The sequence below is a fragment of the Prionailurus bengalensis genome, chromosome X (assembly GCF_016509475.1).
Source record: "Prionailurus bengalensis isolate Pbe53 chromosome X, Fcat_Pben_1.1_paternal_pri, whole genome shotgun sequence".
NCBI lineage: Eukaryota > Metazoa > Chordata > Mammalia > Carnivora > Felidae > Prionailurus > Prionailurus bengalensis.
The window spans coordinates 112947907-112964492 of record NC_057361.1 but is presented as its reverse complement, the minus strand read 5'-3'; the positions used below and the strand labels follow the sequence as shown (position 1 = coordinate 112964492).

The 16586-nt window shown below is 40.6% G+C and overlaps 1 protein-coding gene across 1 annotated transcript; it reads left to right on the top strand.

The window, feature by feature from the left end:
• Positions 1–2091: 2091 nt before the first annotated feature.
• Positions 2092–13272, top strand: MMGT1 (membrane magnesium transporter 1). The gene is made up of 4 exons (XM_043571588.1): positions 2092–2520; positions 6381–6433; positions 8409–8512; positions 10174–13272. Exons 1-4 carry the CDS (start codon positions 2442–2444, stop codon positions 10331–10333), a joined length of 396 nt encoding a protein of 131 aa, XP_043427523.1. The 5' UTR covers positions 2092–2441; the 3' UTR covers positions 10334–13272.
• The last annotated feature ends 3314 nt before the right edge of the window (positions 13273–16586 follow it).

Genomic DNA, 16586 nt, shown 5'->3' with positions numbered 1-16586 from the left:
TTCCTTACTGGCTCTTTCCGTACCCTCCTCTTTTTAAAGGAAAGGAACCGGGGCGCCTGGGTGGCTCAGTTGGTTAAGCATTCAACTTGGGCTCAGGTCATGATTTCACAGTTCAGGGGTTCAAGCCCCACATCGGACTCTGTGCTGACAGCTCGGAGCCTGGGGCCTGCTTCAGATTCTGTGTCTCTCTCTCTCTCAATGCCCCTCCTCCACTCACGCTTTGTCTCCCTCTCTCTAAAAAATAAATAAACATTAAGAAAAGAAAGGAACCAGATCTAAGCTCTCTTCAGAAACCTCCTAATAATTTTTCTACTTCAGATAAATTAATATTAGCAGAGACAATTTAGTAAGGTGCCTGAAAAGGCTAATTTCAATTTGACCATTGTCAAAGCTAAAACCAAGTTCTTTTCCTTTTTTTTTTTTTTTTTTTTTTTTTTGGTCTTTACCTTTTCTATCTTGCTACCTCCCGGGGCGGAAGGAAGCACTTTCAAATCAGTACAGAAAGATTATTTCCTTGTTCTTCCTGATTGTGAGGTTTATAAATACACCTACATTTGTAAGGAATACATTATACTGTACTTGATATTGATCGAGTACTGTGTCAAATCTTGGCTTAGAGGTGAAAAAATTGGAGCAGGCCCAGAGAAAAATAATGACCATAATTAAGGGTTTGGAAAATGGGATCGAGGACAAAACACATAAAGTTTAGGAAATCTGAAGGCTCTTGGATGCCTTCTTCATTTTCTAGTTTTGTTTTCAGCTTTGGGGAAGCTCAAGTATATAAGCAAATGTTCATTATCAATCAAAGAGTTATCGAAATTTAAGAGGGCATCCAAGTCCACAGGGATTTTTGAACCCAATCCAAAATAATGGAAGGACTCTTTATAGAGATCCTTTCAAACAAGGATACGTCACTCCCCACTTCTTTCCCATAATTCATTCAGCAAACATTGGTTGAATGCCTACTGCATGTGACAGGCAATGTTTCAGGCATGGACAGAAATCTCTGTTCTCTCCAAACTTACGTTCCAGTGTGGGAAGAGAGACAATGAACAAAAACAACACAACAAACATCATAAACAGGTAAATTATAGAATATTTCAAAAGGTGATATAGAAATAGAGTAGGCTACGGGGAACAGGAATGGGAGATTGCAAATTTAAAGGGGGTGGCCAGGATAGGGATCTTCGAGCACACGTCAGTTAGCAAAACGTGGAATCCTGACAGGGCAGAGGGCATTTACCTCCTAATGTGCAGCTTACAACGCTGTGCCAATCAGTCAGGGGGCACTGGAGGAGCTGAGAATGAATTCCGTTTCGGCCACATTAAGTTTGAAGTGCCGCGGTACAGAAATAAATGATTAGCGGGTCTGGAAATGCAGATCTGGAGCGAAGGAGAGACGTTTGAGATCGAGACGTCGCTTTGGAATCCCTGTGGTCGAAGCAGTGGGAATGAATAGGTGAGCTCGCCAAAGGAGAGCCGGGTGGAAATAATTCCAGGGAAGAACCTCACTAATGAATGTCTACATTTTAGGGGATGGACACAAAGACAAATCAAGAAAGGAGAGTATACTTTTTTTTTTTTTCTGATCAGAGAGAGAGAGAGAGAGAGAGAGAGAGAGAGAGAGAAAATGGGCCGGCGTCGTTCGCGCCCTTTCATTGCAACCTAACGTAAACTGGCTCCCTCCAGAACAAAATTCTCCCATGGCACCATACCCCCTGGGGCGTGAATCTTCCTTCAAGCCCTTCTGAAGGTAAGGGGAAAGGAACTAACTTTTACGGAGCATCCCACGCATGCCAAGTGTTTGGGGCTCCAAATCCCGGGATTTTCCTCCTCTATACCCCCGCCCCCCAACCCCGCCGCCGCTTCCCTTTCTGCCTCCTTCAGCAGTGTCGGCTCCCAGAAGGCTGAAGCACTGGACCGGCCGTCAAAAAACACACGAGACTTCTGGAGCGAAAAGGCAAAGCAAACAAACCAACCCCCCTGCCAGGAGTAGAGACCCGGGGCCGCCTTGAACCTCCCCCTCCGGCCCTCTCGCCGCCCCGCCCCTCAAGCCCCACCCCGGCCTCTCCGCAGGCCCCGCCCCTTGCCCCGCGGCCCACGCTCATTTGCTGGCGCCCTTCCGTTCCGCTTCTCCATTGATCCGCTTTCGCTTCTTTCTGCAAGGCTCTCAGCTCAGCGCTGCCCCTCGCGGAGAGGCCGCGCGGCGCAGGCTCGGCTCGTGGTCACTCGCGGACCTTATTCCGTGTCGCTTTCCCCTCCTTCCCGGCATTCCTGCTTCCGCTTTCTCACGGCTCTTTGGTTTTTCCACCTCTAAGGCATTTCGCGCCCAGGGGTTCGGTGACGTCATCTGTCTGCGCTGCGCGGACACCCGCCCGTGGAAGCAGGAACAGCTCCGCCGCCCTTCGCCTCTTTTGTTGGGCTGCCGCTCCTCCGGAATCATGGCGCCGTCGCTATGGAAGGGGCTGGTGGGCGTCGGCCTCTTTGCCCTAGCCCACGCGGCCTTTTCCGCTGCTCAGCGTAAGTGCCGGGGTGGGGTGGGGGCGAGACCGCGGCCGCTCCTGTGCGGGACTCCGGGGGCGGTGTGTGGGCGCACGCTGAGGGAGTGTCGGACCGAGTTTCCCGGGGATGGTCATTTGAGCCCTTAGAGTTGGGGGTGACTCCGAGAAGCGGCGCGGGGCTTGAGTTTGAGGAGACGGGCACCTGAAATTGCAGCAGGGATGGAAGGGGAAGGGGGTGCCTGGGAGAGGGCTCCGAGCTGGCTGCAGGGTGGGCAGAGAGGGAGGCCGTGGGGCTGCAGGGTGGCCAGAGAGGGAGTTGGCCCGGAATCCGGGACGAGTGATGTCAGATCCAGCGTGGGGCTGAGCAGGCTAAGTGTCGGCTTGAGGACCTCTGGTGCTCATGGTCCCATGACAGCTAGGTGGACAGCATCTTGGGCGCTCCTGGGCTGTCCAGGCGGAGACTGAGAAGTTAAATGACCGTTTGCCTTGTGGGGGCACTGTGTTGCAGGAGAAAGGGCACTGGACCGGGAGTCTGGAGGGCTGGTTCTGAAAAACTTGCTTTACCACTAAATCTGTATGACCTTGGGCAAGTCATGTCCCTTCTGTGAGCTTTCACTGAGGTGGATTTTAATTCTTGCCTTTCCTGTGTCACAGAGTGGTTGGGAAATTTAAAAGCAAACAAGTAAAAGTACTTTAACATACCAATACGGTTGTATCGTGGAGAAGAAACTTGGAAGGCCAACAGACGAGGTAGTGCAGTCTTTAGACAGCGGATCCGTTTTTAGGTCTGTCTTCTAGACCAGGGGTCAGCAAACTCTGGCAGGTGGGCCAAATGCAGCCTCTCTCCCGTTTTTGTAGTCAGCTACACATAGTTTCACATTTTTTAATTTGTTGGGGGAAAAAGCAAAAGAATATCATTTTATGATCGTGACAGTTATAAAAAATAAAAAAAATCTAAGTTTCAGTCTCCATCGATAAAGTTTTACTGGCAGACAGCCACACCCATTCATTTAGGTGTTGCCTGGCTGCTTTCTAAGTGGGGAGTTGAGATGTTGACACAGACAGTGTGGCCTGCAAAGCCTAAAATATTTATTATTTGACTCTTCACGGGAAAAGTTTGCTAACCTCTGTCCTAGCGCACGTGGGCAGCTCATTTAATCCATTGCTATGATCTGTCTGCCTAGCATAATCCTCCCCACAGTAGGTACTCAATACATTTGTTAAATGAAGGAAGTGAATTTAAAGTTGAACTTTATTCGTTTGCTAGATTACTTCCCACCTTCAGGAGTAAAGTAGAAAATGAAATGTGAATTCCTTCAAAGCTTTAATTTTTTTTTTCAAGATAAAATCTTCTGTTCTGTTTATTATACACAGTTAAAATGACCGAGCTATTTTCACTACTTTTTTCATGCATGTATTATGGCATGACATTTGTCTGACGGAAATTCAGTTTTATTTTTTACGTACATTGTTATTTTGAAATTTTAGATTTGCAGAAAAGTTTCAAAGGTAGTACAGAGTTACCGTATACCCCTCGCCCAGTTTCCCACATTGGTAACATCTTCTGTTACCGTGGCATATTGTCACAACTGAGAGACTGACGCTGGCATATTACTGTTAACTGAAGTCTAGCTTTTATTTGGATTTTACAAGTTTTTCCGATAAGGTCTTCTATTCCAGGAATCAATCCAGGGTATCACATTACATTTGGTTGTCTTGTTTCCCCAGTCTTCTCTATTCTGTGACAGCTTCTCCAAAGCTCCAATCTTTAATGATAACAATAATAACAGCTAACATTCATTACGTGCTTACCATGTGCCAGGCACTGAACTAAGCACTTTATGTGTATTATATAATTCAGTCCTACCAAAAGCGCTGTGGGGGAGGTAGCTGTTGTTATGATTTCTTTTGAAAGATGAAGAAGTTGAGACGAACATAGCTAGGAAACTTGCACAAACTGACAGAGATGATACATGGCGGGGTCAGGATTCAAAGACAAGCAGTTTGGCTCTAGAGCCTATGTGCTGCACCACTTTATGAAATTCAGTTTCATGTAACTGGTTGAAATTGCTCTGTGCTTAGGCGCTGGAGGTACAGTGATGCCCTGGGGAAGTTCAAAGTCAAGTGGGGAAACAAATGGATCAATAAATAATCACAATAAAGTAATATAGGTGCTATGCTAAAAGTACATAAGGATGCTTGGAGATGGTCCAGGGGTGGGAGGTGAGGGACAAGGAGGTTAAGGAACATATCTCAGAGCCTTGCTGCCCAAGTGTGTTTAACAGACCAGCCTCGAGGGAATCACCTGGGAGCTTGCTAGAAAGGCAGAAACTCAGGCCCTGCCCCAGAGTTTATTGAATCCTAATCTGCATTTTAATAAGATCCTCAGATGATTTGGTTGTGCAGTCCTTTGAGAAGCGCTACTGTAGACGAGATTAGGGTACTGTTGAGTTCTGCGTCATTGTGTACAGTTGGCTTCGGCGTTGGAATTTTAAGAGTTCTAGAGCGAGGAGATCATGGAAGTAAGTCTGACTCCTTCATTTCACAAATGAGGAAATGCCTGGTTAAAGGTAGTGTTAGAGTCAGATTAGCCTTCATGCAAAGAAGAAGGCTGGCTGGGAATCGAACTGACAGTAGGAAGCTAGCCAAACCTATTTTTGGTATTGGCTGGATGTTTTCTTTTACACCGGTCCTTATGTTAAACCCATAAGATAAAACTTGAGAAATGTCTCTAAGTGCACTCTTTTAAGAGTCACTGCATGTTCCCTGACAGCAGTTTGGGTTTTTTAGTCCACAGCACATTATTAAATAGGGCTTGTGCAAGATTCTTCTAGAGTTAGAGACTCGTGTTTCCGGTGAGATGAGAATGCCTTGTGGCATTTGTCACTGCAGTGGGGCCTCTTTATAATGCTTATGTTGCAAAAAGACTAATATTTACCTTGGAAGCTAATTGTGTCCCGTCAGACCATAGCAGCGGATAGCAAACTATTGTACTGTAGCAATGCCCATCTTTGCTGCACTGAGCTTTGTTACGGCAGAATGGCTATCATGTATCTTACTTAATCTTCACATTATCCCCATTTTACTGTTGCGGAAACATGGGCAGTTGAAAAATAGATACTGTATTTCTTTGACACTCAGACACACGTCCCCTTCCAAGTCCTTCATTCTAACAGTCTGAAATTGAGATACATGTTACAACTCATGGTGATGGATGTCTTCGGGTTGAATGAGATAGACTCAATGACAGTAAGTTGAGGAGCTGGTTTTATGATCCAGGCTTATCAGCTTCCAAATCCTGATGCTTTTCTTTCCTACCTTGCTGCTTCCTGAGGCTAAGGCAGCAGCGGAATTGTAATTTAATCGGAGAGGCAGAAATTGACATCCTGGAATTTCACCTGTTCTCCCACTGCTCCAACATATTCTGGCAGGAGAAAAACATATCCATACCGGTATTACTTGGTCCATACTATGTGATGGTGGTGCTACTTCAGAGTTGAGATTTTCTGTAGGCTTACTCGTTTTTAAATAATTGTGATTTCTTTGACCCGTTAGTGAAAGAAACAGTTTCAGAGGATTCTAGTTTTCCTATAGTACTGAAAGAAGGAAAAAAATGTGGTGTTAGGTATTTCGTCCTTGTACTTGCTCACCTTTCACTCTTTCTGTGTTTTATAAGGTGACAAAGCAGGTCGTGATGAAAATAAAATAGTTCAAGATCAGGCTGACTGCCTTAGAAGATAGAGGTTTTTGAGGAATCCGGGATTAGCGTTGCTTTATGTAGCATATAAGTCAGCCGCTTCTTTGGTGTATTGATTTGCTTGCATTTTAAGAAAGAAAAATGGGCTACAATTTCCTTAATGGTATGCTTCTGGTTTATAGATCGTTCTTATATGCGATTAACAGAAAAGGAAGATGAATCACTGCCAATAGATGTAAGTTGGTCATTTATATTCCGTTAAAATATATTTTAAAAATTAGCCACATAGCTTATAATAATTTTTTACTGGTTTTTATTCTCATAAAATTTTCCAGACATGAAATAACATCTGTTCTCTACTTTACTTTTTGTCACTCATTGTAAAACCCGAAGATTTGGAAACAAAAGATTTCTGTGTTTGGTTTCTAGAACTGTAGTTTAAATAGTCATTCTTGAAGTTTCTTCGTTCGTAGTCTGAGACGAACTTAAAAAGTTGATTATTTGGCTTCATTTTTTAGCAAAGTTCCTTTTTATGTAAAGTTTAAGAACAAGAAAAAGTAAGATTGTTTAGGGACATATATGTAGGCGGTAAAAGTAAATAAAAACAAACACACGTGTTGTTGGTTTTTTTTAAGCTAAAATGTTACATTAGTTTCACTCACCCTTTTTATCTTTAAAGGATTGTAAATGACACACTAGTAACTTCTTTGTAACAGAATCAAACAGTATGTGTAAAAAGTAAAACCAACCCTGTACAATAAAAGAGAAGTGACCCCACTGGTCAGCAATTCTGCTTCTACTCCCAACAGTTCGGAGTATGTCAGTGGTTCAGCCCTCTTCCTGTGCACAAACAGTATTATCTTTACTTACATATGTACAGTTTTACCTAATCAAAACAGTTTTTCTTTTAAAAAGTTATTATCTCTGTGTATATATGTATGGTTTTATAATTAGCTTTTTATTACTTAACAGTTTATTGTGACATAATTTCATGATAAGTCATTGATTTACCACATTCTTGTTAATGGTGCCTGTGATTACATTGTATGAAATAGGTCTCGGTACACTGGTGGGGGAATGTAAATTGGTATAACATGTGATATGAGTTTTAATTTAGAAAGTTAAGAGTAATAGCTTGTGGCTAATTTTGACTTTAGTTGTGTGTAATGAAAGTTTTGATAGATGAGACTATTAACTCACTCTCCTATCACCTTTGCTTTGTGGTGGATTAACCGCCCCCCCCCCACCACACATGTATTCATTTATATCTTTTTAAAATACCTTGCTGCTGTTTACAAATTGGGAAATTTGGAAAATACAGAAAAATCACAATCAAGAAAATCAAATGTGCCTGTAATCCCATGTTGGTTAATATCAAACATTGCAAGTTTCTGCTTGCACAACCCCTTTGGAAAACATTTTGGTATTACCTAATAAAGTTGAACGTGTGTATACTCTCCCCCAGTGGTTCTACTCCCATGTACCAGGAGACATACACCAGGATATCCATACTGACATTTTAAAAGTAACACACAGGAAACAGCCCCCGTAGCCGTCAGCAGTGGAATGAATAACTTTTGGAATATTCATATAATATAAGACATGATGAGAATGAATGGACTACAAGGATACATATACTACCATAGGGGTGAATCTCACAAGAAAGTCCAAAAATGGGAAAAAAAGGAAGCAATATACATTTTAGAGGTACATACATAGCTGGTAAAATTATAAAGAAAAGCCTCAAAAACTGGTTAATCTACAGTTCAGTACAATAGTTCACCTTGAGGGAAGGGTGAAGGATAGAACTGGAGAGGGACATGTGGGACTTGAAAGGTACTGGTAGGTTTATTTCTTAAGCTGGGTGGTGGGTCAGGGGTGTTCTTTTTATACTCAATGATATTTAACCATAATACATTTAAAAATTCTTAGTTGCTCTTGGAAGCAGGTAACTGTTGATAACTGAGTTCTGAATGGCTCAGTACCTGTTTGCCATTTGAGAAGACCCAGAAGTATCTTTGCAGCCAATCCACAGAACGTATAGAAGATTTTGGTGTGTCTGAGTTCAAATTATTTAAAGGGAGAATTGATTCCTTGGTAGGACCTGGGAGAAATACTTGTCAGAGGCTAAAAAGAGATGGAGAGAAAATGGCAAAGTTTTATGATAATATTTGTATGTTATTTGATAATCTCAATCTTTATACTCACAGATAGTTCTTCAGACACTTCTGGCCTTTGCAGTTACCTGTTATGGTATAGTTCATATTGCAGGGGAGTTTAAAGACATGGATGCCACTTCAGAACTAAAAAATAAGTAAGTCCTTCCCTTTTCATAGGCATTTAGTTTCATAGGGGTTTTGCTTCATTTACATAATTTAAAATGTATGTTTTCTGGTACATAAAAGTTGGTTTTGTTTTTACATTTTGATTATGCAGCTCGTTTGAGTAGTGAGGTGAAAATACCGAGGCCGTGTTTGATGAGATGGAAAAATGGAAGTCGTATGACAGATTATTGACAGTAGACTAAGATGTGTTGTATTTGCTTAAAATTATTTATTGGTTCGACGGATGGAAAGAAATAGACGTATAGGAAGATATCCCCTCAGAAATTGTTTCCTTTCATCCTTCCTCTTTTTCCTTCCCTTTCCTTCCCTTTCTTTCCTTCCCTTCCTTCCTTCCTTCCTTCCTTCCTTCCTTCCTTCCTTCCTTCCTTCCTTCCTTCCTTTCTCCCCCCACTCTCTTTATCCACTTGTTCCAGCTCAGTCTTTGGAAGAATAGGGGTTTTCTGTTTCCTCTACCACTTGAACCTAGTCTGTGACATAGACTGTGCTCTCTGGCCCTTTCCTCTTCCTGGACTACAGTATATTTGTTATTTTGCTTTCTTTTTTCTCCTGTGCTTCTAAGCTATTTCCTTGAGCTTTGCTTGCTTTTTCTTTTCCATATTTCTTACTGTCATGAAATTATCCTTGTACCTTTGTTCAGTTCCATCTCTGGACTTCACCCACCTTCTTGAACCTGGAAATTTTAACCCTTTACAATGTGTCCTCAGAAGGATTCACAGTGAGCATTTATTTGTTAGAGGAAACCCACCCCCTTGTTACTTTTACTTTTCAATTTACATTTTAAATAGTCACATCCCAGGCTTCCTGTTTTACGTGGGAGTATGCTTGGATTTTTAGGTGGGCTGACTTTGAGATGTGAATTTTTATCGAGGCAGAGTCCTTCTTTCTCCAGGAAAATAATGTTTAAACAAACCAATACTAAAAGCCATACACTTAGGTGTTTGTGAACTTTTTTAGACTATATATATATATATATATATATATATATATATATATATCTTGCTGAGAAAATAGAAAGGACACTCTACTATCACCACCCACTGTAGTTCTTACAAAGAGTCTACCAAGAATTGCAGGCAGAGGGCCAGGAAAGAAGTAAAACAGAATGGCATTAAGTAGGTGGTAGCAAAATATATAAATTTAGTAGGTGGTAGCAAAATGTATGAGTTTGGACAACAGAAGGTACAGAAGGGCCAAAAGGAGCTTTTTGTTGTGCTTGAAAGATTCTTGGAAACAGATCTGTGAAACGATCGTATTGCTTGAGTAGCGAGGGCCAAATGAAAATAATCAAAGGTAAAATCTGTGTACTGGTTTAAAAAATTTTTGGCATGGCTAGCTAGAGTAAGATTTATAGATGTGATTACAGTTGAGCGATGATTCGTGCTATTATTCATAGAAAGGAACGGCTGAAAGACAAATTTGAGGGCTTTGTGTTGCTTTCCCAGGCTTCTTATTTTCCTTGCGCAGGAAAAAGAAATGAAACACAGTATGATTATAGCCTGTTTATAGCCTGATTTCACGGATTTAAACTTAGTTAAGAGCAAATTCATAATTCATTAGAAGCCTGCTTGTTTTCAAATAGGCTTTTTGACAGGTTTATCTAAAGTGGATGCTCTTTGTTTTTTCTTTTAAGGACATTTGACACATTAAGGAATCACCCATCATTTTATGTATTTAATCATCGTGGTCGAGTGCTGTTCCGGCCTTCGGATACAACAAACTCTTCAAATCAAGATGCATTGTCCTCTAATACATCATTGAAGTTACGAAAACTTGAATCACTGCGTCGTTAAGATTTTTACAGATTATAATAACAGGACAGGACACAGAGCTGGAATATTGGAGTTTGGGGTATAAAACACTCCCCCCCCCATCATCAGTATTTATATTATATTGATTTTTCAGACCTAATTAAAAAGAGTCTATGGCCCTTGTTTGTACACTGTTAATCAAACCATTAATGGAGTATAAGTTATCTGTGAAATGAGTCTTTGAGCTTTCATAGAGAGAATTCCTTTTTCCACTTAAAAGAAATTCCTATCTTTTGTAAAAGTCACTGTTTTGAACACATTTCTTTGAAAAATGTTGATGGTTTTGTAACTATTTATTTTCTTAGATTTCTCTTCTTTTGCACTTGAGTTTTTGGGATCCTTTTGGCAATAATGTGACTACTGCATTTTGCAGCACGAATGATAGCAGGAAGGTCTTTGGTTCTTAACAACAAATGGACTTCTCTGAAGAGACCAAAATGGTGACTTAGCAGTTTTTCTGACGCCCCCTAAACAGTGGCTCTGCTCCAGCAGATACATACCAGTTTTTAATTTCTCACGACCTCTCACCCCGCCCCACTCCCGTATACCTTCCCACGTCAGCTGTCTTGTGCCATCACTTCTCTGGGGTTCTGTGTGCAGTGAGCGATTCTTGTGTCCGAAATTCTTTGTCATAAGTAGGTTTAACAAATTCAACTTGCCGTAAAGCTACTTGTGTTCTCTTCATTTATCTGTGGGAAATTTCCCTAACCGATTATGTAGTTTAAGGATAGCTGCAGATAGACCAAAAAGACCACTCATGGTTTCATTAATTATCCTGTCTGCAGAAGAATAGTAATCACAGAAGAAAGCCCATGACTGGTCATTAGCCTGTTTAACTTCTTCGAAGACTCTGTTATTTTACTGCATACTAAACTAGTGAATTAGTAAGACTAAAGGAAAGTTCTCATCAGAGGTCAACTTCCAAGGCCTCGGGACAAATGTGTTTTAAATATTTGGAACTAATACCTTTAATTAAAAACAAGGTCATTTAAGAAATTGTTTTATGGCTCCGGATTTATAGCAGGCTTAGAGTTTTCCATCTTCATTGTGTGTTGCTGAAGGTAAGGATGAGGGTACAGAGGAGACTTTGGTTTTTTTTGTTTAGAAACAGTAATTTTAGGTTCAGGGAAATTTGGCTAGCTCTTTGATCTGCAGGGAGCGTCACATTCTTTTGTAGAGAAGGTTGCTTTTGTTGAACTGTGCAGGTATGAAAACATTGCTTTTGTTGAATTGTGTAGGTGCAAAGGGAATAACTGTGCAGATTTGAAAAGGAAATATGCTTTAGGCAAGAGTCAGTCGTAAGGTGCCCTTATGCCTGGTGGCATTTTTCCCATTAGAAATGAACCTCAGCTCTTCTATTCTGCCTGGTAACACACAGCCCCAAAGCACGAGATGATTTCGTCGTTGAGTTCTTATTGTCGTTTAGTTTTGTTTTGCCAAGCCAGTCTGTCTGCGGAACACTGACTCTGCTCTCTAAGGAGAACAAAGTTAGAAATCTGCTGATAGCCTAGAATAATTTAGAAATGAATGAACAGTGGAATTCAGGGGTTAATGTGGTTATAATGTAAATCAAATCTGCCTTGTGTGTGAGAAGGCAGCTCCTTATATCAGGCTTGTCTACCATTTCCTCAGGTATGACTTGACTTGCAAGAGCCTCTTTTCTGCGTTTTGGGGGCTGTCTTCCTTTTTTAATATTCACATACCTTCGATGCTGCCATTCAAAGGGTATAGTTCAGTGGTTTTGTAATATATTTTCACAAAGTTGTATGACCAGCACCACAGTGAGTTTTAGAACATTTCTGTCACCCCCAAAAGAAACCCTGTACCCTTTGGCAGGCACCTCTCATACCCCACCCCACCTCCCAGTGCCTCCCAGCCCCGGGCAACCACTAATCTGCTTTCCGCCTCTATAGATTTGCCTCTTCTGGCCATTTAATACGAGTGGATTCGTACAGTGTCTGGTCTTTGAGTGACTGGCTTCTCGAGTGTAGTTTTGTTGCACGTGGAGTGAGCGTGTCTCCTCCCGAGAACTGTGATTTCTGTGGAAGGAAGTGGTTGGTAAAATCAGGGGATGTGACCGGGGAGGGCCAGACACTTACTCGTTTTCTAGTCAGTTTTAGGCTGAATAGTTTTTGCTCGTAATCAGTCACTCATGATCTACTACTATTTACAAGATTTTGGCTCGGCTCTAGAATGGATATTGAAATCTTTGCCTGCCCAGTCAGGAAAGTCCAAGTAAAAATCATGCCCAATATTTTGGCAGATAATTGACATAGTTTTCAGGTGCGTCTAACTTTGTTAGCAGGTGTGTATACCTCAAGCCAGATGAGCTTCCCAAATTTCTTCTTTACTTCCCTCCCGTGAATTTCTGTTTCTGTTTTCAAGTATGTACCATAGGACTAAAGCTGATTTGGATGCATCGTAACAGTGCTAAATGAATTAAATTCAGAATTTTATTTATAATACTTTGAGACCGTCCATGACTACCTAGGGTAGTCCAAAAATGTAGTGATGTGAGCTAGTTAAGCCTGCAGGTGACTGCCAGTTTTAGAGACATTCAGAAGCGTGTACTCAATATTGAAGGCTCGCTAGAATATAGCAAGACACTTCTTAATAACCAGGGAACCAGCCAAATGCTATCGGCTAATGTCCCAGCCACAGACCATGCAGATCGGCGGATTAGAGACCATGATGCTCTGCTAACTCCCTAATGATTGTTTCCTAAGCACTGTGGCTTATTTTTGAGTGACATGACAGCATCTTCCTGGTTGTATGTGGCCTGTTTCCATGATGTATTGAGTAGTGTTGTTTGTTGTGAACATCAATGCCTGTAACACCAAGCTAAACACCTTCTTTTGGATATGTTTCCTCTCTTTAAATGACCTTGCCCTGTCCAATAAATAAATGATTGTCTCACCCTGTTTTTGGTAGTGGTTTTTGTTTTTGTTTTGTTTTTTAAATATCATTCTCTTCTGCTTCTCTGTCCCCAGAAAAATGTAAGAGCTAATTTTATGACTGTATTTTTTTTTCCAGTGTGATGCTGTTTTACTAAATTCAATGGATACTTCACTTTTTCTTGTACATGTAAAGTCTAATGGCTATTTTGTGTTTTTTTTTTTTAGAGTCAAAACAGAATGTATAATCTCACTTATATTTATAAATTATCACATGCCCTTTGGAGTATAAGAATTTCAGTCCGTGAGTAGCAGTGTCCAGTCATCCCGTTGCAAATTTGTTATAACTTTATACTTGACATCATTATGATTAAAGCATCAGGTGGCCAATCGGGAGTCTGATGAAAATCCAGGGGGAGGTTCTGGTTTGTAAAACTCGGCACCTCTCTGGAGTATTTTGAAAACTAACACCACCAGCATTCAATTCTACCTAGGGATATGTCAAAATAACCTACAAATCAAGTATGAAGTTAATATGCACGTGGCAAAAACAACAAATCAGATTGTACAGAAAGGCATGACATTAAAACCTGCCCCTTCCCTCCCGTGCCTAATGCCCCTCTCCAAAGGTAACCAGCTTAAAGTGTCATGTGTATTTGTTCGGGGATGTCATTATTTGCCAGCAAATATATCTTAAAAAAATTTTTACACTAATGGAGTCAGAATGTATACACTCTTCTGTATCTTGCTATTTTTGCCACCTGTGTCTTGCAAGATCTTTCTGTATCAGGCTATACAGAAATACCTCATTCTTTTTAATGACCGTGTGGCGTTCCAGTGTATGAATGTGTTACAAATGTCGAAACACTGATGGGATCTCAGGTTTTCAGTATTTTACTATGGTTAAACCATACTGCAGTGAACAGACTTGTACGTATAATGAGATTACACCCACAGGGTTACTTCCTAGCAGTAGGATTGCTGGGTCAAAGGCTATTTTTCACTTTCAGTTAAGTAGTTATTGCCAAATGGTTCTCCAGAAGTCTTTGCCTACTTATTCTCCCACATATAATGTATAAGAACAATTATTCCCAAGGCCTATGCCGTTGCTGGGTACTAAACTTTTAAACATCTGATCATCTGAAACTGAATAAGTGATACCTTGCACCTTACTTCAGCTATATTGCACTTTAATAAAGGATATGGGACACATTTTCATGTTTATTGGTTACTTATATTTCATTTTCTGTGAACTGTGTGGTCATGTTCTGTTTTCTACTAGATGCTTTGTCTTTTATTGATTTGTATGAGCCCTTTGTAAGCTAAGAAAATTGGTCCATTGTCATATGTTTAGCAATATTTTCCTGAGATTGATTTATTTACTTATTTATGTAGTTAAACTTCTCAGTCTTTATGGCTTTTGGGATTCATGCCTTGCTTAGAAAGGCCTTCTTTCCATTTAAGAATAAATTTAATGTATTTTTCCAGTACTTTTAAGTTTTTTTTTTTTAATCTTTACATCTTTGATTCATTTGGACTTTATTTAGGTAGAAGGAGTGAGGTAAGGATTCAACATTTTTCTCCCCAAATAGCTGTGTGGTTATCCCAACTCCATTTTTTGACTCTTGTCCCCCACACTGATTTGAAAAGCCATCCTCATTCATACATTGAATTTATGTACATACTTAGACCTGTTTCTGAGTTCTGAAGTCTGTTGCAAAAATGACCGGGATTTTTCCTACTTATTCATGCATGTTTATATTTCCAGATGGACATTAGTATCATTTGGTCCATTTCTAGAATCCTGTTGATTACTTTTCTAAAATTGTATTTTGAAAAGTTTCAAACTTACGGGAAACGTGAAAGAGTAATAATAAGAATGCCAATATACGTTTCATTTAGAGTCACCATTCCTAATATTTTGCCGCTTTTGTTTTTCTCTCCTGAATAGTTTATGGTAAATTGGGGACTTCATAATCACACTTCACGACATCACGACATCCTTAAATATGTCAGTGTGCCATTTCTATAAGAATGAGTACGTTTCCCATTTAACCACAATACAACTCTCACACTGAAGAAAATGGTGAACCATCCAATATATTCAAATTTCCCCATGTGTCCCCAGAATGACTTTCATAGCTGCGCCCACCAAGGTTCACACATTATAGTATGTCTCTCTAGTCTCCTTTTTATTTTATTTTATTTTATTTTATTTTATTTTATTTTATTTTACATTTATTTATTTTGAGAGAGAGTGAGCAAGCGAGCACGAGTGGGAGAGAGGCAGAGGGAAGGAGGGAGGGAGGGAGAGAGAGAGAGAGAGAGAATATCCCAAGCAGGCTCCACACTGCCAGTGCAGAGCCCAATACGGGGCTTGAACTCACAAACTGAGATCATGACCTGAGCCGAAATTGAGAGTCGGATGCTTAACCAACTGAGCCACCCAGATGCCCCTCTAGTCCCTTTTAAACAGTTCCTCTACCTCTTTTTAAAAAATGATATTTTCCAAATAAACTTTATTTCTCAGAACTGTTTTAAATGTACACAGAAATTGGGAAGATAGCACAGAGTTCCCACATACCCCATGCTCAGTTTCCCCTATTGCTAACATCTTACATTACCATGAGACATTTGATACAATCAAGGAACCAATATTGATACATTGTTACAAACTACAGTTAATATTCAAGTTTCCCCAGATTTTACTTAACGTCCTTTGTGTGTTCCAGGATTCCAGCCAGGATACTGCATTGCATTTAACTGTAATGTCTTCTTAGGTTTTCCTTGGCTGTGGCAGTTTTTTATACTGTCCTTGTTTCTGATGATCTTGACAGCTTTGAGGGATACTGGCCAGGTATTTGGTAAAATTTCCCTTTATTGCAATTTGTCTGATGTTTTTACCATTACACTGGGATTACGCGTGCTATTGTTCTATCAAGGGTACATATTTATGAACGTGACTTACCACTGTTGATGTAATTCCTGATCACCTAAGTTAGTGTTTGTCAGGTTTCTCCACTGTAAAGTTCCTTTTTTTTCCCCCCATTTCCATACTGTCCTCTTTGGGAGGAAGTCACTATGCATAGGCCACACAGGGAATAGGGACTTCTGCTCTACTTCCTTGAGGATGGAGTATCTACATAAGTTATTTTTGGCATTCTTCCTTTTTTTAAATTTATGTTTATTTTTTTAATTTTTACATTTATTTATTTTTGAAAGACAGAGAAAGAGCACAAGTGGGGGAGGGGCACAGAGAGAATGAGACACAGAACCCGAAGCAGGCTCCAGGCTCTGAGTTGTCAGCACAGAGCCCAACGCGGGGCTCGAACTCACAAACC